Source organism: Theobroma umbraticum, unplaced genomic scaffold (assembly GCF_002168275.2).
Source record: "Theobroma umbraticum cultivar Fairchild unplaced genomic scaffold, ASM216827v3 scaffold_44.0, whole genome shotgun sequence".
Taxonomy (NCBI): Eukaryota; Viridiplantae; Streptophyta; class Magnoliopsida; order Malvales; family Malvaceae; genus Theobroma; species Theobroma umbraticum.
The window spans coordinates 6,640,773-6,665,045 of NW_018397255.1; the positions used below are offsets into that span (position 1 = coordinate 6,640,773).

Genomic DNA, 24,273 nt, shown 5'->3' on the forward strand with positions numbered 1-24,273 from the left:
TATTGTGGGAGTGTTTTTGGCACATTTAGGGGGCTTCGGCTTCTACTTTAAGCTCAAAAATTCAATATTGGTTGGCTGAACGGCGACGGGCCAGCAGAGCTTCAGGTTCAGAGTAGTACCCCCAATGATAATACCCGAGTTGAACTAGCCTTATTCCTTCTCTCCAGTCTCCCCATTTATTCTTCTCATTTCTCGTTTTTGTCCTGCTCTCAGCTCACTCATCATTCAATTTCTTGATGACCGAAAAAAAAAATGCAAAAGGTGCTATCAACTTTTGATTTTTAAGTAGTGGCGACGACTTGAGAACTCAACCTAGTCAAACGTTTTATCATCCATCTCCTTACTGTGAGCAGCTCAGCCATCTTTTTCTTTTTATCTAACTTACGTTATAGGTGCAAAGAATACGACATTCTTTAGGGGGGAAAAGAAAAACCAACCAACCCCAATTTAATTTGGGGAAGTTTATGAAAACCCAATTCAATTCCCTTCTCCAGCTTGTTCGGCCAATAATTGTAGAGTAAGGAGAAATCACAAACCCATTCTTATTGAAGGCCTGATTTGATGCAGAAAAAATTTGGGGGTGTGTTGGGTAACATGATTGCTCTGAATTCTGATTTTGTTGTTAATTTTTCTGCTAATTGTTTGTTATTTATTTATTTATAGATTCAGAAGTATTGTTTTTTTCCATGTATAATCATTTGTAGCTCAGTTTGGAAAAATTCTTGATAATCCAAGCGCAAAAGTGAGATACTACTATGTTACCTGAAACTTGTGGTTCTAGCTTGTTTCTTGCTTTACCTGATGATGTATTTGCCATTATATCTCGGTCCCTTTTGCCAAGGGACATATGTAATCTCGGTGTATGTTGCAAAAGTCTATGTGCCCTTGTAGCCTCTGAAAAGATTTGGCTCAGTCAATGTGATGTAGTTGGGATTGTGCCCACAAGGGACCTTGTGGATTGGAGGGAAGGTGTATCATCATATAAGGCGCTTTGTCGCTTCCTTGTTAGCGTAAAGCCATTAATTGGGATTTGGGTTCACCAGAATCCTGAGCTTGGCAATGTAGTCTATGTAATGCCTGGTTTTGTTTCTGTTGTTGGATGTCGAATAATTCCACAAGAGCTTGGTCCCTTAGGAATTGAGGATGGCCCCATTCTATGGGCACCGGTGTTTGAAATTATTGGGGATTTTGATGGTTCCACCACATTTTTTCTGCATGGTAGGGAGAAAGGATGTGACTTTTTTTATCCTGGTTCAGTGAAATCTGTTGATAGGAATTGCAATGTGTTATTGCTTGAGGTTGAGCCTAGGGAAAAGAGGAATGGATGTAAGTTGTTCCCTAGTCAGAGCGTTGTTCATCATTCCAATGAGGAGATTTCAAGAAAGGTTAGTAGATCAAATAGTGGTTTATCAAGGTCACAGAGGGTGTTAGGACAGAGTGGGACCACGGTTCCTTTTGTCCGGTTGGCTTTTGTTGACAGAAGAAAGTTGCTTGAGGCTGTCACCAGCCGAGTTCGTCAAAAAGTTCCTCATACTGTCAGTGGGCCACTATTTTCTCGATTGAGGGACGATGTGGAGAATTTCCAAAATGATCTGGTGGCTTTGTTGCAACGAAGATCACTGCTTCTGCAAATGTATAGGTCTGGTTGTGATCATGATTGCACAGATTTGACGGCAAGTGCTGAGATGCCTGCCGATCCTACTCTGTTGGAACCCAATGACATCAGAAAGAGCCTGGACCGTTCTAGTTCTTGTTCTAATTCATTGAACAGTGATGATGGTCAGATGCACGGCAACAATAGGAGAAGTATAGGTGGGTACTTCAGAGCTAGCATTAAACAAATTCTTCGGAAGTCCAGTTCTGTCAATGGTGGTCGAGCAATTTCAAAATGTAATTCTTCTAGCAGCGAGAATAGGCATGCTCAACTTCATGAATTTCTTAACTCAGGGGATACTATAGGGCTGGCATTACATGCCTGTACAGTGAGGTTATCATCTTATCGAGCTTGGCCAAATATGCATGATACACGGTTTGCTCTTTACAAACTGCCCATGCGGGTACCAAGGGAAGATCAAGAGTATGCTGGTTTATGGGGAGGAACATTTGGTTGGCCTCCTGGGAGGCCTACTGAAGACAAGCCTGGAAAAGCTCTGTTCTTTCTTTTGCTCTCCTATGAAGAGACAGAGGGAAAACGGCTTCTCATTGCAACTAAAATATTGGAAGGCACCCACTATGTTCTGCACCCAAATGGTTCTGCAATGTTCATAGTGAATGTTGATGAGCCTTCACTGGATCCATTTCCCTGGGATAATGATGCAGATTCACATCCTGTGAATGTGAAGTATGCTTTTATGGGAGAGGGTATTGCAAATGGATATGGTTTTAGATATCCTGGCTCAAAGCCTGGCTCACTTTTTATTGTTCAAAATGGTCTTCTTGCCTTCATTTGGAAGGAATCAAGGGCTGTCTTGACACTGCAAAGGCTCAACTTGCAAGAGCTTTTGAAGAAAGGTGAACGGGTCCCTGCTCTACCTCCAATTGCCAACTTTTCATATTTGACCAAGTCCTATTCAAATGTGTTTGCTGGATTCTCAAACACCTCAACATGTTCATCGTCTCAACATGTTCATCGTCAGTAAGGTTTGTGTTATGTCCTCTAGAGGAATGTTTTAATTGCTCTTTATTTACCCCTCTTAGATATTTAATGTTGCCATGTGTTTACTTTATTTATCACAGTCATGCTATACTTGATGCATCAACTAGGAAATTCATTTTTGGTTTTTTGGCCTGACAATAACAACAATATGTAGCGAGTGTTTTTTTTTGGTGGGGTGAGGGGTGGGGTGAGTGGGAGGGCTAAATAAGCAACTCAACTAACATTGTCTTATGTAAATACCATAAGTTTCCAGATGCTATTTACTTTTCAATAATTGCTATCAGTTTTTCAATTGCATGCCTACAATTGTTTCCAGTTTTTCTCACTTTCTGAGTATATCAAAATAATTGTGGTGTGCTGAACTAGGCCCTTTTAGAGTATGTCTTGTTTGTATGGAGAAATATAATCAATTAATTGACTAATGAGGTGCTAGTGAACTGTTCAGTTGATAACCAATATGATCATGCTATTTATATAGTTGTAACTCCTTGCCAAAGCCTAGACTTTCTCTTGATTTGTGTATCATATGATTTGCATTGTTGTTTTACCATGTTTTGACTAAATTTCTTCTTAGGACTTAAGTGGATTAAGTATGGCTTCATAGGTAGTTTATGAATATAACCTGGCTTTTTCTTTGGAAATTTTTGAGAATAATGATTCATTAACTGTTAAAAATGTCTTTATCCTTAAAACATGCACCATGTTGCTTTAGCTTTGCAGTCTTTCTGTTTGCGTTTGTTTCTCACTTTACTTGAAATGTGATAGTTTTATATGATGTGGTTTTGTAGGTGTAGAGTCTACATTTTATATCCAACTTCCTGCCATTCTCATATATTCATATATTCTGTAGTATATGCAAGGGAAAAAACAAAGAGAAAAAGTCCTTGATGTTGTACAGGCCAGATAAGAAGATTTTACTAATTACAAGTTTTGTGAGCCTCTAAAATGAATACAACAGCTTTGTTTTATAAAAGTTAGCTCCCTTTTCTTTGAAGTATGGGCTGCATCCTGGTTTAATAATATGCTAGTTTTAATGTGATTATAGTTGCTTTCTTGTTGAATGCTTTGCAAATAATCCTCTAAGGCTGCTCCCATGTTTTTCTTTTGCAGGCAAAAGCATATTTAGGGCACCAATGGGAATTGGAATAAATTGCAAATATTCATGCTGTGTTGCTCTGCCTTTGCTTTGATTTCATCATATAGAGCTGGGTGCTAGTGTGCTGCTACTAACAATCCAAGAGTGTCAGATTTCAGTTTGTTTCCAAAGTGATGCAAATACTATTTCTCTGAAACAACATGAAGGTTATCTCATTGTGTTGGGTAAAACGCATTATCAGGATGTTGATTATTCTTGTGCTACAGGTAAAGATGTCGTGGTTAGAAGCAGATAATGAGGTGTAGTAGTCTACTAGGGAGAGATACCACATTCCAAACATATGGTATAAGTTTTCCACATTCATTTTTGAAACAGTGCTTGGTTATATGGTGGTAACCTTTTCTCTTTGGACCTTTGATTTATACAACTATACCCCCTGAATTGCAGTTCTTCATATCTTGTTTGGAACCCTTGTTCGGGGTTGAAGTTACATCTCCTGTTCCCTTTGAGAAAGGACAACCCGTTGAAGTTTCTTGTTGTGTAGATTGGAGGAAAAGGGATGAAATGATATGGTGGGTTTTGATCAATGGCGTAAATCATCCAAGGCAGCTACCTTTTATAGGATTATACCTAGATGTTGGACCAATTTTGCCAAGGTGAACTGGAGACAAGAGGGAGAGAAAACAGATGCTATATATGTGTGTATGTAATAAGAGCATAGAACCCTACATTCTTTACCTTTGCAATTCTACTTGTGAAGTTTATCCAACCATGATTGCAAGGCTTATGTTCATGCTGATGCAGGTTCCTTACGGAAGCTCCCATCAAAGACTTGCATAAGCAAAACCATTTGATTTCGTCATCTTATTTCTCATGGTTAAATGCCAAAACCTTTTGATGCTTATAGATTATTTGGCATTTGCATTAGACTTAAGACACTTGTATTTGGAAAAATAATTTTATTATAAAATTAAGGATTTGATTGGACGGTTAAACACCTCTCCTCAATGGACATTGAACATTGCATTTAATAAAAATATTAACGGTAATGAAATTACTGATAGAATTATCATTTTATTATAACATTAAAGGCAGAGAGATAAATAAATTACTTTTAAAATTATATTATGATATATGTGTCAAATTTAGAAACCACAAGTATAATATATTTTTATAATTTTTAATGACACTTTTATAATATTAGTAACAACTAAAAGTGTCCTTCAGATGCATTAGCAATTCATTGATTAAAAAATGTTTAATGTAATACATAAATTTTCATTTGACCGATTAATATATTTATATATATATTTTATTTGATTAGTTAAAAATCACGTTAATATATTTTGTTAATAATGTTATAGATTGAAGTAAATTAATACACGAAATTAAATTTTGAATAATACATTAAATTTTTTGAATATAAGTAGAACATTAGACATTTTATTAAAGTATAAAGATTAAATAGGACATTATCATTTTTTAGTAAATTAATATTGTGTTAATAAAAATATTTTAATCTAAAATGATTGTAAATCGTAGAGTTATTTTTAATTATTTTAGTGTATATATATCTAATAGTCTCAAGATAAAATTTGAAATTAACAATTAGTGTATTCAAATATGAGCTCGCTCCATTTGACATTGCAGAGATTAAAAAAATTGATTTTAATATATTTTTAATTAAAATTCCAATAATGTTTAATGTCAAAAAGGTAAAAAAAATTGAACATAACAAAATAACATAATTTTAAAATGTCTAAAAAGAATGAAGAAAATTAGTACAACGGAGAGACTAATCCCCGTTTATCTCAAGATTTTCTTTTATAATTGCTCGACATTAACCACTAACCACACTACAGCCACGAGGTACTTACCACTAACCATTAAAAAATTGCGAAGACTTTTATAAAATAGTGCTGAGCTGAAGCAAGCAGACAGCCAAAGCCACAGTTGGCTGCTGACCATCAACCGCATCGCTCATTGTATTATACCACTTGCAACCATGGAAATGGACAGAGATTAGCTCTCCATCTATATTCCGCCATCTAACAACAAGAAGAAGCTGTTCAAAAGAGAAGAATTCATGTCTTCCAAGCCCAGTTTCAGTTTCCTTATCCTCTTCATTTTTTCTGTACTACCTCTCATCTTCTGCATCTCCACCAATGCCCCGCCTCCGCCCACCGTCTGCATTGTCGGCAGTGGCATCGGCGGTTCCTCCGTCGCCCACTTCCTCCGCCACTACTTCCATCCCACCCCAACCCAACCCAACCCTCCTATCATCAAGATCTTCGAGCGTAGGTCCATCGTCGGTGGTCGCATGGGCACTGTCTCAATCGGCGGGGAGACTTTTGAGGCTGGTGCTTCGATTCTTCATCCCAAGAACTACCACGCGCTTAACTACACGAAGCTTCTCGGGTTGAAGATCAAACCGCCCCCTTCCTCGGAGGACGATGATTCGATGTCGTTTGGGATTTGGGACGGGAAGAAGTTTGTTTTCAAAACCCTTCAAGTTGATTCCAAGTTCCCGCTGGTGCAGAAGATCGTTTCTTTTGTAAATTCTTTTTGCTTGTTTTTCCGCTACGGCTTCTCCCTTCTCAAGATGAACAGCTTCGTTGAGGTTTGACTTCACCTTCTTCAATTCTATGATCGCCTCTCTTTATTTAACTTGCTTACAGGAAACAAAATTACACTCCTAGGATTATATCATTTCCTTTGGAGGAAAAAATCAGTAAATAGTAAAAGCAAAGCAAGCAACGATGAAAAAGAAGTCTTGATTATCTTTTTATTGCGTGATCTCTGTTCCTGATGTGTTGTTGTTGTGCAGCGTACTGTGGATAGCTTCTTAAAGTACTATGAAAGTCCCGAAACGAGGCCTGTGTTTGAGACTGTGGATGAGATGCTTAAATGGGCTGGTTTATATAATCTCACAACTCGAACTTTGCAAGATGAACTCATTGACATCAAGCTGTCTCCTTTATTGATAGAGGAGCTTATCACAGTAAGAATTCTATGTTGCTTGGAATACTGCATTAACTATGTGACATGAACTGCATTGTAGAAGTCCTGAACCAAAAAATTGGAAAGAACTATGACAAAATTCTCACCTAATAGAGGAATATTAACTCCAATATATATTTATAGCTACTTGATGTTCCATCTTTTCCACTCGCAAAAGCACTGACCCGATGACCAAAAAAAGAAGCACTGACCTGTGCCTACATGGTTTAAGCTTGATGCAAGTACATGTAGAGAGTTAGATCTCTGTCTGTAGTGCGTTTTTAATGTGTCAAGTGGCTGTGGTTACTTTACCTGGTTATTTAAGGTTGCATTCTTCTAGGCAATGTGGTTTCCGATGTAATAGATATCCATGAAGTTGGACAACTATGATTTGCATACTCCATGAGCCATATTATGTATGAACCTGTTGGAAGCTGCTTCATTTATTGAAATGACCTAGCTTCAGTTAGTAAAAGTTAATTTCCTTTAAATTACTTGCAACTATTTGTATGAAATTTGCTCTAAAGACAGCAACAAGACTGATGCGAACCATTGCATTTGATTTGAGGGAGTCCATTATATCCATTCCCCTAGCAAGCAGATCTTATCTAGTAAATTTAGATATGCTGAATCAAGTCTTATCCGTTCCTTTTCTGTTGGATTCATTTCAAGGGAGGCATTTTCTGGTGTCTTTGGAAAATTACTTCTAATTGTAGCTAAGGTTTTGGGGATGGCTTGAAAGTCAAACAAATATGTTATAATTTGAAGCTCATAAAAAAAATATTTGTTATAATTTGAAATTGGCACCAAATAGGCTGACTGTCGAGAAGTTATAACAAGTCATAATAATGTTGCATTCTGAAGGTCATAACAAGAATCAATTATGGTCAAAGTGTCTATATCAGTGGACTTGCTGGGACAGTTTCATTGGCAGGATCTGAGGGAGGATTATGGTCCATTGAAGGAGGGAACTGGCAGATGGCTGCTGGACTAATTAATGGTTCTGATGTTTCTTTGCATCTGAATGAAAAAATACAATCCATATCTTACCTTGGAGAATATTATGAACTTAACTCCACAAAAGGAAACAGTTACTCATGTGATGTCACTGTGGTTGCTACACCCCTTGATGAAGTGAATATCCAGTTTACACCTTCAATTTCAATTCCTGAGAGGAAGCTGCAGCATACACACGCAACTTTTGTGAGAGGCCTCTTGAATCCAGTAAGTATTTTAGGAGTTGCTAATTGCTTTCTCATTTGCACTTCTAAACGAATCTTTGATTTCTTATTGTTCTGACCAGCATTTTTTGTTCCTTTATAATGTTTGTGTTTTCTCTTGGCAAGGCATATTTTGGCCTGAAAGCTGTTGCAGAGATTCCAGAACTAGTTGGCACGTTAGAGGATCCTGACCTTCCATTCTCAAGCATTTCAGTTCTCAAGCAACATGATGAAAAAGATGCAACTTACAAAATATTCTCTCGAGAACCAATGGCAGATGCATTGCTGGATAGCATTTTTAGGTAATATTTTCAATTAATCATTAGCTTTTAACCTGATGGGTAAGCGCTGGGAAAGGGATCATATTGTACATAAAACAATTTGCCTAAAGTTCTTTTTGTAGCATGATTATTGACTTGGGCTATATGCTCTGTCATATAGCTTGCCCTGTCAGTGCGATTCGTGCTCTTTCTTTTAGATATTAGTATTGCTGTAAGTATCTGGGACTGCTTCTTTGATACTTTACTAAGATTTGGACCTTTAATTAGACCATAATCCATGACATAGATGTAGTTGAGATGTAAGTAGTGTTAATGCACGAGGGAAACAACCAGTTTTTTATCTCCCTTGTCCCAGTTCCCCCTTGTCTTAGATTTGGAGAACTAGTAGTCACTGTAAATTCAATGTTTTAGGATTCACACTCTAACAAGTGTGAAAAAAGGCATGGCAAGGCCTTGTTATTAAACTTTAAACATTGATTCAAGAACCTTTGCATTATTAGATGCTGATGGGTGTCATTTGCTCTCATTGTTAGTGCAAGGCTGCATACAATTCGAATAAACTGGGGAGCCTATCCTCATTATGAAGCACCTGAAGTATTTGCACCATTTATTTTGGATAGTCAACATTTGTACTACGTGAATGCATGTGAGAATGCAGCTAGTACCATGGAGACAAGTGCTGTTGCAGCAGAGAATGTAGCGAGGCTCATCTTGTCAAGATATTTTAGTGAAGGATCCATGGATTCATCACACTTGAAGAGCTTTAGTCCTGCTGCAGACACATCACACTTGGACTTGTAACTTAAAGCTGATGTAGATATTAGTATGAATAATGTGAAATCAAATTGTAGAATATACAAAGACAAACCAGTATTTGCCCATGTTGTAAAATCCTTGTGGAGCTGTTTTGTTTTTCTGAGTATTTTGTGAGCATTTTGTCGAAAAACGGCGTTGGCATTTGGAGGTGATTGAGAAAAATGTCTATGTAAAAGGTGAAGAGAATGTTCACTACAAAGCAGATATTATGTCAATTTTAATGAAATAATTTGTGGATGTTATGTAATTTTACCAAATAATTTGATGAAAGGTTCAAAATGAAATCATTAAAAAAAAGTATTTAATAAAATAATTCAAAGATTAAAGAATCAAATGGAATAAAAAGAAAAGGTTAGCAATCATAAGTGAAATTTTCTCGAGTATCATGTTATTGTTAACAAATGACAAAGGTTAGAATAAATATGTATGATATGGCTTGTTTCTATTTTTTGAAAAGATTTTATAACGCGATTATTTCATGTTAGCATATGTCTTTTAAACATGCCATGTAATAATATTTTTGAAAATTAATTAATCTAATATTATTCATCCCATATAATTATTAAATTATGATTATTTATTTCAACATTCAATTAATAATTTTTGTAATAATTAATTAATTTTTTAAGAATATAATCACATGACATGTTTTGAATTTAAAAAATATGTAATGATGTATAATAATGTTTTATAAAATTCATATGCAAATTGCCTTAACTACTTACGTGATAAATAGTATTTATGTTAAAGAAATCAAAACATACATCAAATTTAAGATGTTCAAGATGCATTTTAAATATAAAATAATTTGTAATTGTAAAAATAAATTTCAAATTATATATCATAATTATATAAATGTTTTCATGAATTGAAGAAGTAAGCCAAGGTTTCATAATTATAATATTTAATTATATATGAGATACTCAAATTATGTTGAGATGTTTATTTTGACACCCGAATTAAATATACAATATATATGATTTACCTATTGGAGTATGAAAAGGTGTATCAATTGGGCCAACCACTAACACCACCTCAACCCGACCCGACCTACCTCCGCTTCTCAAAACGCGGGAAAGGCCTCCTTTGAAATTCCCATTCGCTATTTTGGGAAAAGACCTTCCAAACCCCTTCCACTTTCGCAATGTCGGGTACAATCAAGGTTCTGAACGTGGCGGAGAAGCCGTCGGTGGCGAAGTCGGTGTCTGGTATCCTCTCAAGGAACCAAGGCCTGCGAGTGCGCGATGGGCGGTCCCGCTTCAACAGGATATTCGAGTTCAATTACTCGGTTCGGGGCCAACCCTGCCACATGCTCTTCACCTCCGTCACGGGCCACTTAATGGAGCTCGAATTCGAAGACCGCTTCCGTAAGTGGCACTCCTGTGACCCTGCCGACCTCTACCACGCACCCGTTCGCAAACACGTTCCTGAGGTCTCCTTTCTTTCTTCCATTTTTTAATTTTTTCCCCTAATTTACTCTTTGCCTTTTCTAACAGATGCTAAAAAACAAAATTAAATTGTAAAAATAAAAATCATATTCCAATAAACTTGATCAAATATTTAAAATGTTCAGATATATCAAATTGATTGATATATGGAAAAAGTAAATGCCTCCAAAATGTTGAAGTGAAAAACTGATTTCTCCTTTAAGCAGGGGACAATGAACAATGTCAACAATGGAATCGGACTCCGTCTAACTCTCCAATGATCAAGTTAGTAAAGTGTAAAAATAAAGAAAATCTAGTCTAGTAGTAGTGAAAATAAGGTTGACAAGCTTATCATATGTATAGGGTTGAAGAAATCACCGTAGTGCCCTTAGTATAATTTCCACCCATTACAGTATCCAAATGCACTTTTTGCCTTTAGAAGGAAAAAAAGATGAAGGAATTAGCAAAATTAGCTAGATTTTTCCTTTGTATTTGAGACTTCCATAATTTCTGGTTTGTATTGTGTTAAGTTATGTTTATTTGCTGAATTATTTCTTTTATTGGAGTTTTGATGATTTAGGATAAGATGGATATTAAGAGGACTTTGGAGGAGGAAGCTAGGAGGTGCCAGTGGTTGGTTCTGTGGCTTGATTGTGACAGAGAAGGAGAAAACATAGCATTTGAGGTTATTGATGTTTGCAGAGCAGTGAATTGCCATCTGACAACACGAAGGGCACGATTCTCTGCATTAATTGAGAGGTTCTGAAAGACTAATGTTTGTGTTCTTTTTCATTAGTTGTCTTCTTCGGCTTAGATTTAATGCAGTCTGATGTTGGAAATCCCAGGGAAATCCATCATGCGATGCAGAATCTTGTTGATCCTAATCAATGGTTTTCTGATGCAGTAGATGCTAGGCAAGTAAGTAACTTCCCCTATTGTGGGAGAAATCTACAAGTTCATAATTGATTGATAATAATTGATTTACAAGTTTCCACAAATTGCTTACATACAAGGACCAAAAGGACTTTTTATGGCTTATTCATGCACTTCCTAAATTTTATTTTGACACATTTGTTGAGTGGTGCTATCTTATATTTGTTATATTTGGGGTTTTTTGTGGCCTTCATTGTAAGTTAAGCCTCTTTACCAGCCATCAGTTGTTTTTATGTAGGATGCTCACATGTTGTTAGAAGCCAAGTTGCTTGTTTCCCAAGTGGTTATTTTTATGTTTCTAGAATTAGTTGTTTACGTGGTAAGCAGTTTGTTGCTGTTTTTAAGTTGGGCCTACATGTGAGGAGGAGTGTTGAGTAGTGTTGTTCTACATCAGTTAAGTTTGGGGTATATTCAAGTGGGTTTCTCCATTTATTGCCAATTTGTTTGCAGTGAATACTTAAGAATGTTATCTGTTCATCTTACTTGTGTCATTGTAATTATTTATTAATATCTACAGAGAACAAAAATTGAAATTTATAAATTTATCAGGAAATAGATCTGCGAATTGGTGCTTCCTTCACCAGATTTCAGACTATGATGTTGAGAGATAAGTTTGTTATTGATTCTGCTACAGATGACAGAAATCTTGTTCTAAGTTATGGTCCTTGTCAGGTAAGGTGATAATTGGCAACATCAGATTACAGATATTGATTTATAGTTCTATGGCCCCTATGCTTGTCCATGTTGTGTCTTATATCTTTTAGCAATGCAGTTCCCTACACTCGGCTTTGTTGTAGAGAGGTATTGGGAAGTACAGTCACATGAGCCTGAAGAATTTTGGACAATCAACTGCTCTCATAAATTAGATGAAGGTGTTGCTACCTTCAATTGGATGTAAGTTGACAAGCATTCTACAATTATGTGATTTATCATATATATTTTTTAATTTTAAATTTCTTTCCCTCTGTTTAAGTAGTCATAAGGATAGAGTTAATGGCATTCTAAATTTGCAGGCGTGGACATCTTTTTGATCACACTTGTGTGGTTATAATTTATGAAATGTGTGTTCAGGAGCCAACTGCAACTGTGAGTTGTGCTAAACCAAGTTTTGAGAACAATTCCAACTTTTGATCATTGAAACAACTCTTAGTGAATAATCGAAATTTTCACTATAATTGTCTTATAGGTTACCGCAGTTCGACATCAGGAAAAGCGTAAGTATCCTCCATATCCTTTGAGTACCATTGAGCTTGAAAAGCGTGCTTCACGATATTTCCGTATGAGTTCTGAACATACGATGAAGGTGAGCAGTGGAAGTGGACATGATTTAATCTTATTTTTACACATGCCTAAGTGCATCAAATGGGAGTTTTATTTATTTATTTATTTTTAAGATAGGGCTTGTCTTTGTTGTAACTCATTTCTCCTTCACTTGTTTCTCTCAAGAAATTAAACTAATAATGAAATGGACTGCTTAGCTTATGTTTCTAGATAGAAGAAATTGCTAGTTGCTTGTAAGTTTGCACATTTATATGTACTCTTTTCTTTTTTGCCATACATTAAAATACTACTTTTCTGAATTTTGACATAATATCCAGTGAGAGAGGGAGAAAAATGGGGAAAGTGGGAGAGGGAATTGGGGACAGTAGATAATGGTAAATAACAATAGCAGCAAGCAAAATTTCATTGTTTTTATTGTTTTAATTAGTAATGCTTATTGTATCCTTCGCTTATTCTATTTAAATATTACAATTTTGGGATCCCAATCATGACAAATACTACTCTTGAAAACTGTCTTTGAGTTCCTTTGATTAATAGTGGAGATAAGCATGTATTGGTTATTTAACAAGCTTCTCCAGCTAAAATCACTCCTTTACTTTCATTTTTATTGTTTATAGGTGGCAGAAGATCTATACCAAGCTGGTTTTATCAGTTATCCTCGTACAGAGACTGATTGCTTTTCAAGCAGGACTGATTTGCATGTTGGTAACTGTTTCCTCTTGATGAGATAATCCTTGTCCCTACTTGTGTTAGTAACTTATACTTATATAAGAGGCAGTTTTTAGTTGGCTTCTCTATCAACTTTAACTCTTAAAAGATTTAAAAGAGTTAGGTCTCTTTATCCACTTGGATCATTCCTATTTTTACTCTCATTTCAAATATATTTACACTTTAAAACTTTAAGACTATCTCCTTTCTTCTAAAAGAGTACAATGATCTTTCTATCTCCCACACACCCTTGTATTTGTACTTATATAATTATCATCCACTATAATTTGAGACTCTAGCAGTTGGGAGCAATTGAACTCTAGAAATAGGAAAGAGATATTGAATAAGTATATGAATTACGGATGTAATTAGGTGGGAAGAAAGGATAATTAAGTGAAGAACTTGTAATAATTAGTGAAGAATAATGAAAAAACATTGTCTGGAGAGAACATCTGTTGAGGGAGATGGATATGCAAGAATAGACATGCACATATTATCAATGTTTATGTAACAGGAGGAACACTTAGCAAGCTTGTGGTGCTTCTCTTTAATGTATTGACAGCAGAATCTCAAATTGAGGGTAATGGTTGTGAAGTTTTAATCTTCTTGTCACTAGGTTTGATGTGAAATGGTGAAAATTTATAAGATTTGAAGCATCATTGGGTTCAATTCTAACAGAACACTTTTGCTATTTTTCTATTGATTGTACCCTTATGCTTTATGAGAATTGAGTCAACGATATTTGCCTCTTAAACTAAAACAGATAGAAAACTGCAATCACCAATTCAACAGATTTCTGATCAAATATTTGGGCAACACTGTGTAGGGCTTTGTCCTATACTTCTTTCAATTTTTTATTTAATTTGATTACATCAAGCATACTTTGAAAGTTATCAGGATTGAAGCTTCCAGTTCTTGCACTTTCTGAATTGGTCAGTTCCTTATTTGTCTTGTTGCTACTTTAAAGCTTCTTTTCTGGAAATTAAATCTCATAGGGATGCCTTGCTGGATTTTGAAGGTGTTTCGGTTCACTCTTTCTCCAACATTATTTTTTTTCCTTGCTTGAGTGCTATATTATGTTTACATTTTCTTTTCATCTTATTAATAAATTTATATAGTCAAACCAAGATAACTTTTGACTTTACATTTACATTAGCCGTTGACTAGTCAACATTCAACTTTTATGAAAAAGGCAGTGGATTTATGAATTGGAATCACCTTAATAAATCAATGTGACAATGCTTGCTCTTCTATAAGAACAGTTTCTTTTTTTAATATTATTATCATATTTTCAATGCAACATTTTTATTGTATTGCCTTTTGCTATCTTAAAATGCCGTTTCTTCACGAGTCATAAGATTTGTTTTTGATCCTCTGCCATTGATTACCTGTAGGAGTTGCTTGCATTGATGAAATTATTGTTCACTCAAGTTTTATTTAATGTAGGCAATTGTGCAAGAACAACAGGAGCATCCTGAGTGGGGTTCTTATGCTCAGAGGTTATTGGATCCTAGGACAAGTCTCTGGAGAAACCCTAGCAGCGGTGGACATGACGACAAGGCTCATCCACCCATTCACCCTACAAAATTTTCTACTGGAGAACATAACTGGAGTCAAGACCATCGTGTAAGCAAGTGTATTAGGCTAATAAGAATTATAGTGTCATTGATTTTTTGGAAATTTAATTCCTTTTCCTTTGCATCACAGAAATTATATGACTTGGTAGTTCGCCATTTCTTGGCTTGTGTTTCACAACCAGCTGTAGGAGCTGAAACCACAGTTGAAATTGATATTGCAGGTGAACTATTTTCTACATCAGGAAGAGTAATATTAGAGGTAAGTATTTTATAGCTTTTTCAAAATTTTCCTTTCTATTCCTTGAGTCTTTTCTCATTCATTAAAAAGCGTTGGAGTGTAGTTTTTTTTTTTTTTTTAATTTGGAGGCTGTAAACTACTCTCATATATTTGATAAAAGGTTAATTTCCACAATGTGGCTATTCTATTTATAGTAAAATAGAAAATATGGGAAAGACAAAAACAACCTTAAACCTAAAATAGCCCTAACACATAATAATAATAATATATATATACATATACATATATATATATATATATATATCAGTCTTTAACACTTCCCCTCACGCTGGAGCATAGATTTTGATCATGCCCAGCTTGTTACAATATAATCAATTCTAGCTTGAGAAAGATTCTTAGTAAACAAATATGCTAATTGCTCTCCTGGGCTAACATAGGAAGTAGATATTAATTTTTGTTGAATCTTCTGTCGTACAAAATGACAGCCGACCTCAATATGTTTTGTCCTTTCATGAAACACTGGATTAGAAGAAATATGCATAGCTGCCTGATTATCACACCACAATCTCATAGGAGATGAATCTGCAAAACCAATTTCCTCCAACACATGACGAATCCACATAAGCTCACAAGTAGTTTGTGCCATAGCACGGTACTCGGACTCTGCACTAGACCTTGCTACCACATTCTGCTTCTTACTCTTCCAGGATGCCAAATTTCCTGCCACAAACACACAATATCTTGTAGTAGATTTCCTATCATCTGGTGATCCAGCCCAATCGGCATCAGTAAAGCTGTCAACTCAAGTATGTCCATGATCTTAAAATACAACCCCTTTGCCTGGTGTCCCTTTAAATACTTTAGAATACAAACCAATCCATCCCAATGAATAGTAGTAGGCGCTGACATGAATTGACTTATTACACTCACTGGAAATGAAATATCAGGACAAGTCATTGTCAAATAATTCAATTTACTTACTAGCTGTCTACATTTTTCAGGATCTGCAAATGCCTCCCCCTCTCCTGCTATAATCTTCACACTTGAGTCCATAGGAGTATCACAAGGCTTTGTGCTAAGCAATCCAACATCTTTGAGCAAATCTAGTACATACTTTGGGAGAGAAATATACCCTTTTTGGAGCAAGTTTCTTCAATCCCTAGAAAGTATTTTAAGGAACCCAAGTCTTTCATTTCAAAGTTTGCTTGAAGAAAAACTTTAAGATCATGAATACCCTGTTGTCACCAACAGTAATCACAATATCATCAACATAAACAACCAACAAAACACAACCAATGTTAGTACATCGAACGAACACATTATGATCACATGAACTCCATAACAGTTCAAACTCAAATATCACATCACTAACCCTCCCAAACCAAGCTCTAGGAGATTGTTTCCACCCATACAATGATTTTCTCAACTTGCATACTTTACCAAACACCCTTTGAGCAACAAACCCAAGTCGTCGCTGCATATACACCTTTTCCTATAAGTCACCGTGAAGAAAGGTGTTCTTCACATCCAATTGGTATCAAGGCCAATGATTAGTAGTAGCTAATGAAAGAAATATACAAACAAAAGTTAATTTAGCTACAGGAGAAAATGCATTTGTATAAGCCACACCATAAGTTTGAGCATAATCCTTAGCTACCAGTTGGGCTTTCAATCTAGCAATAGTACCATTAGGATTCACCTTTATTGTGTACACCTACTTGCACCCAATGACCTTTTTACCCGATGGAAGAGAAACTAAATCCCAAGCACCATTAGTCTCAAGAGCCAATATTTTCTCTTCCATAGCAGTTCGCCAACCATCATGAGATAATGCCTCTGTAAGAGTCTTTGGAAGTGAAACTGAATCAAGAGAAGAAACAAAGGAATGGGAAGAACAAGAAAGATGATCACAGAAAACAAAAGAAGAGATGGAATGAGTGCGTTGGCGTTTACTTTTTCGAAGAGCAATATGGAGATCAAGATCAGAATATAACGAAGTAGAAGTCGGTACGAGAAGTGAATCCAACTATGTATCTACGGGTTGAAGAATTGTTGCATTAATGCCATGACGACGGGATGTACACCTGTGTGACTGGAGGTCGAGATGAAACAAATGGAGTATCAAGACTAGGATTATTCACTACATAAATCAAGAAATCATCCACTAGCTCAATCTCAGAAACAAAGGAAGGAGGACTAGCAAAGAAAGGACTATGCTCAAAGAATGTGACATCACGAGAAACAAGATACTTACCCAATTTTGGTGAGTAAAAATGATAACCTTTTTGTGTATGTGAGTAACCTAAGAATATACATTTTAATGTATGAGGATCTAGCTTACTAACATGCGGTCACATATCTTGAACAAAATAAGTACAACCAAAAACCTTGGGAGGTATAGGAAATAAGGACTGGTTTGGAGACAAGATATAGTATGGTGTTTGGCCTTGACGCACATATGAAGGCATGCGCTTAATAAGAAAAGCAGTTGCATGAATAGCATCAGCTCAAAAAACTTTAGGAACTCTCACTTGAAACATTAAGGCTCTAGCAACTTCCATAAGATGACAATTTTTTCTCTCTGCTACTCCTTTTTGCAGAGGAGTAACAATACAAGAAGACTGATGAATAATGCTATTTTGTATCATGTAAGAACTAAAACAATCAGAGAAATACTCTTTAGCATTATCACTATGGAGGATACGAATATTAGAGTGAAATTGAGTACGAATTTCTGCACAAAATGCAACAAAGATCGAAAACAACTCAAATCTAGATTTCATTAAATATAACCAAGTATTTCTGGAAAAATCATCAACAAATGTTACAAACTTCTTAAAACTGGTTTTTGAAGTCACAGGACATGAACCGCAAACATTTTAATGAACTAACTCAAAAAGAGAAGTAGCCTTCTTATTAACTCTACACACATATGGCACACGATGGTGCATGGCAAACTCACAAGACTCACATGGTAAACTAGACACAGATACTAATTCAGGACACATTTTCTTCAACACTAATAGAGACGGATGACCAAGTTGGCTGTGAAGTTGGAAAGGGGAAAGATCACTAGAATAGGCAATTGATGCACCAGCAGAAGGAAGAGCAGCAATAACTTCATCCAGTAGATATAATCCATTTGATTCACTCACATTGCCAAAAATCTTCCAAGTCAAGAGATCTTGAAATAGAAAATAACTAGGAAAGAAGGGAACACAACAATTTAAGGCTTTAGTTATTTGGTTAATAGACATCAAGTTAGACGGAAAGTTAGGAGGTGCAAAACCGATGATAAAGGCAATGACGGAGTAACAGATGTACTACCACTACCTAAGACTTTAGTAGTTGACCCATTAGCAAGAGTGACATTAGTACAATGATTGAAATGCCTATAACTGGATAAAATACCTGAATTTCCTGTCATATGGTCAGTAGCACCTGAGTCAATGACCCAGTGATGAGATAGAGAAGAAAGACATGCTATGGGATTACTTGACCTCCCTAAGGTAGCAATAGAAGAGGATGAAGGCTGTTGAGACTTCTGGAATTGGGTATATGTAGAAAACTCCTCATCAAGCATAATTATTGTTTGGCCTTCAGTGTGAGGCCTAGTAGAATTGCCAATTCGTGATGCTGCATTAGCAAATTTAGAGGGGACTTGATACTGTTGTTGTTGTTGTTGTTGTTGCCTCTGTGAAGGAGATTAATAATGATAATTTTGTTGTCCCTGGAAGGGTTTAGAATACCAATTTTTGGGGTGACCTTGTTCTCCACAATTATAACACACTCTTGGACCTCCATGACCACCTGTTCCTTTTCCACCATGACCTCTAAAATGCCTTTTTCCCCTCTTGACCCTGCTCTATATCCACTGGCAAAGCCATTAATACCTTATGAGACTTAGGCGGATCAATCAGACACATTACTGGTAGTAAAAACACTTTCCTTGGTAGCATTCGGTATAGTGGTAACAACATCAAACAATGACGAAACATCCTTGTTAGCAAAGAGTTGAGAACGAATCATGTCATACTCTGAATCTAAACCAGACAAACAACCAAAGACAAATAATCTTTCATGATATTCTTTCACCTTAGCCACATCAATAGAAAGTGGCATGGCAATGTAAAAATCTTCAGTAGCACTCTTATAACCATAATAATAGTCCATAATTGTATGTCCATTCTGACTTGGACAACTAACCTCTTGTGATAAACTGTACAATCTTTTCTTATTCTTTGTATTGAAAAACACTCATGCAATAATTCTCATAACTCTTTAACTGTTGTATGTTGCATTGAAAGAACCATCTTTCTATCAATACAATTAACAATCTATGAAAACAATTTTCCATCATCTGTCGTCCATACCTTTGTAGCATCATTTTTTTCTGGATAAGGTTCATAAGATGTGCTTCCTTACCAAGTCCTCTTATGTTAACTGTAACTAGAAACTTCCATTCTACAAAATTAGAACCATCTCCAGCTAGCTTAACATTAAGTATTTTGTGATGTGAGGACACAACCTCCACATTCTTACTACCTTCGGATGTCATCTCACTTTTCCATACTATTAAAAAAAACAAATCAACATCAAATACTAACCAACCTCATATTCAGCTAACAAGCTCTACCAATCTTAGTAGAACCCAATTCGCATAGTTACAACAATTCGACGAGTACCTTCTTTTTCTTCCTCTTCTTCTTCTTTTTATTTTTTAATTTTTTAGGGTTTTGGGTAGGTAGGCTCTGATACCATGTAAACTACTTTTATATATTCGATAAAAGGTTAATTTCCACAATGTGGCTATTCTATTTATAATAGAATAGAGAAAATAGAAAAGGCTAAAACAGCCTTAAACCTAAAATAGCCTTAGCACATAATAATATATATATATATATATATATATATATCAGTCTTTAACAGTGGCTAAGCCTGGTATCACTGAGTGCAAGATTTCTGATGGCCGGAATAATTACAACTTTAGGATTTTTTTTTTTATTTTAATAGTCAGGCTTCTGGTGTTTCCTTTTATGTTACATTTAGGGTATTTCAATGGTCCAAGAAATGTCAATCCATTTTGAACTGCTAATGGCCAAAGGAAACTTGTAACTGGAAAGTTGTTTTTGTGTTTTTGTGTTTCTGTATGATGTCAAGTTGCCATTTTGAACATTAAGGTTGGACAGGATTGTGGTAATATCTTACTTTATTTGCTCTTACTTCAATTATAATCGTGCATGATAAAACTTCAGAAACTGTGTCAAACAAAAATCACAAACAGCTTCTCTTGGAATGGATAAGATGTTTAAAAACTTTTATTAACTTCTGATCGGCCAACCAGGAATGCACTACTCTTGTTAGCCTGTCTTGCCTTGTATGAATTGATTTTCTTTGAGATGTGATACAATAATGCAGCTGGTTCATTCCAGTGGCATGAATAATTGTCGTTGTCTTGGTATCTTTTGGCAACAGATGGTGTCATTGCTCTTCTAACGCACCATGGTCTCTTTAGATTTATTACTATCATCTTGAATTTTGACTAAGTGAGTTTTCTATTTTGACCAGAGAAATTACTTAGATGTTTACCGATATGAATCATGGGGAGGTTCAATGATTCCAACCTACACTCTTGGACAGCAGGTTTTACATTGTTTCTGTATTGTTCATTTCAATCTTTTCAATTGGAAGTTAATTGTTTGATAAAAAAATTGGAAGTTGATTGTTAGTGTTCCTGTATATTGATATGCCTGCTTCCATGTGGAGTTGCCATGTTGCTAATCATTCTCAAGTTGCCATATTTGTCAACTATTTGGTAGAATGTCAGCCTAATCTGGGACTATTGCTGGTAAAAACGATTAATTGTTGGCTTAGAAATTCCCAGATGCAGACTTTTAACTATAAAGCTACTGAATCCTTCCTTGATTCATACTGTGAGTACCCAAAGAAGCCAAATAACAATCTTAAAAAACTATAGTTTCTTAATAGACAAGGAGTTAGCAAAAGGGAAAAAAAAAGCTGAAATAAAAGGACATTCTTAAGCCCATTTTGTTGATGGAATAACTTTTGGGTGGAAGAGGGAGAGGGCTTGTAGGTATAGTTTTTTTTCCGAAATTGATTATTGGGCCTTGGTTCTGTAACAATTTTTGTACAAATGGCACAAGAACAAGATGATCATGTTTCGTTTGAAAGTTTTAACATCTGAGTTCAGTATTTTTTCATGATTTCTCATTGATGACTAAGGTGAAATTCAAACCATTAGATTTTGTGACTTCCACACTGAATTATGGCATAAATTTGATGTTTTGCAAAATAGACTTAAGCATCTACATCCCTCTGTAGAATTGTTGAGGCTAGAATTGGTATTAATTCTTCAGTTCCTTGTGATGTTGCAGTTCATCCCAACATCGTTGACTCTTGACACAGGAGTCACTAGACCACCACCCCTTCTGAGTGAAGCTGATTTACTAAGTTGTATGGACAAGGTCAGAATTCCTATGTGCTCTGATCTGGGTAATTTGATTCTGGTTTCAATGTTTTCGGACAGCAATTAGTTTGATTTTTTAAAAACTTGTTGCTCTCTTTTCTTCTATGTGAAAGGCGGGCATTGGTACGGATGCAACAATGCATGATCACATTAAAAAGCTGCTAGATCGATTTTATGCAACAAAGGACTCAAACACTCGTTTCTCGCCCACCAAACTTGTAATCTTTTTTCCCTTTTCTTCTTTGACTCTAGCTTTTTTGTTATATTTTATTTACTTTTGAATCTTCTGTATTACTGAATTTGTTATGAGTCAGGAGATTAATTAAATATTCGGAGAGAGAGTACAATTAGGGAGTTTAAAATTTGTTAGATGGTTTGAAGTTTTAGAATAACTCTTTCTTTCTATCCAGCTGACACAGTGGCATCCAAAACAAAACATGGTACTTTTAAAAATAAAATTCTTATATGCATATATCATCATAACAAATTACCGAAATTTATTTGTATGTATGTATATGTACATGTATATGAGTGCGTAAATGCATGCATAAAATGTAATGCACTAAAATAAAGAGTACTATCTAGTTGTGTTCTACTTTAGAATTATCAATTCTTTTTTATTAAAAACAATCTATTTATATTTTATTTTTGAATAGGTTATGAAGTAAAATATAAAATTGAACACATAAAATGAATACAGCAACCAAACAAATTCAATTGTTTGGGTCTCAAATTTTGATAATCATATAAAAAAATTCTTGTAAATCTTAAATACAGTTAAGTATAAAAGAAAAGGAAGATTCTTTGAAAAATTCCAAATAATGATTAATATAAAATATTTTTACTCAACAAAATCAATTTAAAGGATGTGATAAAATGTATATAAAGACTTTTAATGAAAATGATTGCTTAAGTCAGGACATGGGTTTAGTTCAAGTGGTTGGGTGGGTGAAGGTATTAAGTAGGTTTTTTGTTTTTTTTTTGCTCAGTGGTATTGAGTAGGTATTCTAAGTTTAAGTTTTGATGCACATATCTTTACCCTAAAAAAAATTACTTGTAGATCATCATAATAATCAAGTTTAAGTTTTGATGCACATTTCCTTGCACTAAAAACAATTACTTGTAGATCATGATAATAATCTATATAGAACATAATAAGTTGCTTTCTCTAAGTTCTTTCTTTAAAACATTTGATTTTGTAGTGGTTTATATACAGTTAAATAGAAAAGAATTCAGATAGCTAAGATCATATCATCATACCTTTTCATTTAATTTGAATTGTTATAAAATATAAATTTAGCAAATGGGCTACTTGAATTTTATTCCACAAATTACATCATAATACTTTCCTATTTCAACTTCATTATTGTGATTAAGTTTTGCTTATTCTTTGAATAGCAATATTGTCATTTCAATATTACCAATTAAATATTTTTAATATCAAACTCTAAATAGTTGTGAGTGCACACTTCCTGATGTAATATATCAAATTGGAAGCACAAATTGGGGAGGGGGGGCATTATTTTGAAGGAATTAACCATATTGCCCATATATATGTACTGAAAACTTAACTAACTGCATCAGAGTGGATGGAAGGGTTCCTTGGTAACTAGCCACGTGTATACTAAATATTTGAAAGTGATCCCTTTCATAGACTAATGGACATTTTTAGGAAGGTGTAGCTTTTAGAGTTTGGAGATGTAATTTACACCCACGAAATCCTTGTAATAGGAACCTTTTTCCTTTAAAAGGTAATAGAGTTTCCAGGATTTAGAGATTTCCAAGTTTTGAACTATCTCTAGGCCAAGTGATGTCTTGAGCTATGATGAGAGAATTTCAAGTTTTAAATTATCTCTAGGTCAACACATGAAATGCCTAGATTGACTAATTGACATTGCCTTGCTAAACACATTGTTGGCACTTTCTGAAAGTGGTCTTCTTTAGCCTAAAAAGAGGTGCAAGTTTACATTTTTAGCCACCAGACAAGAGGAGCCCTTAAGTATGATCATAAGTGGCATTCTTAGTTAAGTGTTGGCATAACAAAAATGTAGTAAATCTATATCATTGAGTAAATGTGCTGAACTTAGTGTGTTAATAGGAATCTCCTTTGTGAAAGGAGTTCTAATACTGAGTTTTTTCTCTGATCAATGTTTGGGAGTGTAAGAGAAGATTTGGATTTGGGTTTATTGGTTATAGTTTTCTTGAGGGTTTTATTTTTGAACTTTCATGTGGTTGACCAAGTTGTTAAATAGTTTTGTTCTTGGTGTGCTTTTGATTTTAGAGTTCTTCGGCACTATATTTCATTTTGTTGTCATATTAGTTACTTCTTTTATATTAGCAAACTAACTGAACCCTATCATGTATAACTGGACAACAACTGGATGCAATGAAACCATAATTTCGTATTATCTCTTCTTTCCTTTTTTGTGTTTCTTACAAGTTAAATTAGGTTTTTGATGGTAACTTATTACATTGGTATTGACTGTGAGACTTATGTAATCTCAGGGTGAGGCACTGGTTATGGGATATGATGACATGGGGTAAGTAGTCTAC

At 35.1% G+C, this 24,273-nt stretch overlaps 3 protein-coding genes across 4 annotated transcripts in view; all 3 read left to right on the forward strand.

Annotated features, from left to right (window-relative positions):
* On the forward strand, positions 1 to 4,747 carry LOC110409242 (F-box family protein). Of its 2 annotated transcripts, XR_002444550.1 has the most exons (3): positions 1 to 2,640; positions 3,767 to 4,095; positions 4,200 to 4,747. XR_002444550.1 is itself a non-coding variant. In XM_021418527.1 (2 exons), exon 1 carries the CDS (start codon positions 756 to 758, stop codon positions 2,637 to 2,639), a length of 1,884 nt encoding a protein of 627 aa, XP_021274202.1. In that variant the 5' UTR covers positions 1 to 755; the 3' UTR covers position 2,640; positions 3,767 to 4,747. The 2 variants fall into 2 exon arrangements, 1 of the variants encoding a protein (XP_021274202.1); XM_021418527.1 differs by having other exon boundaries at positions 3,767 to 4,747.
* A 919-nt stretch (positions 4,748 to 5,666) lies between these two features.
* Positions 5,667 to 9,353, forward strand: FCLY (farnesylcysteine lyase). The gene is made up of 5 exons (XM_021418000.2): positions 5,667 to 6,372; positions 6,580 to 6,753; positions 7,617 to 7,976; positions 8,099 to 8,274; positions 8,787 to 9,353. Exons 1-5 carry the CDS (start codon positions 5,839 to 5,841, stop codon positions 9,052 to 9,054), a joined length of 1,512 nt encoding a protein of 503 aa, XP_021273675.1. The 5' UTR covers positions 5,667 to 5,838; the 3' UTR covers positions 9,055 to 9,353.
* Positions 9,354 to 10,187: 834 nt separating this feature from the next.
* Positions 10,188 to 24,273, forward strand: part of TOP3A (topoisomerase 3alpha) — a 24,999-nt gene continuing 10,913 nt past the window's right edge. The window contains exons 1-14 of the mRNA XM_021418677.2: positions 10,188 to 10,501; positions 11,077 to 11,255; positions 11,342 to 11,414; positions 11,979 to 12,101; positions 12,202 to 12,323; positions 12,443 to 12,515; positions 12,616 to 12,732; positions 13,328 to 13,411; positions 14,865 to 15,044; positions 15,126 to 15,254; positions 20,802 to 20,876; positions 21,629 to 21,718; positions 21,834 to 21,938; positions 24,226 to 24,260. Of these exons, the coding sequence (XP_021274352.1) occupies positions 10,214 to 10,501; positions 11,077 to 11,255; positions 11,342 to 11,414; positions 11,979 to 12,101; positions 12,202 to 12,323; positions 12,443 to 12,515; positions 12,616 to 12,732; positions 13,328 to 13,411; positions 14,865 to 15,044; positions 15,126 to 15,254; positions 20,802 to 20,876; positions 21,629 to 21,718; positions 21,834 to 21,938; positions 24,226 to 24,260 (1,673 nt within the window). The 5' untranslated portion in view covers positions 10,188 to 10,213. The remainder of the gene's footprint in view (positions 10,502 to 11,076; positions 11,256 to 11,341; positions 11,415 to 11,978; positions 12,102 to 12,201; positions 12,324 to 12,442; positions 12,516 to 12,615; positions 12,733 to 13,327; positions 13,412 to 14,864; positions 15,045 to 15,125; positions 15,255 to 20,801; positions 20,877 to 21,628; positions 21,719 to 21,833; positions 21,939 to 24,225; positions 24,261 to 24,273) is intronic.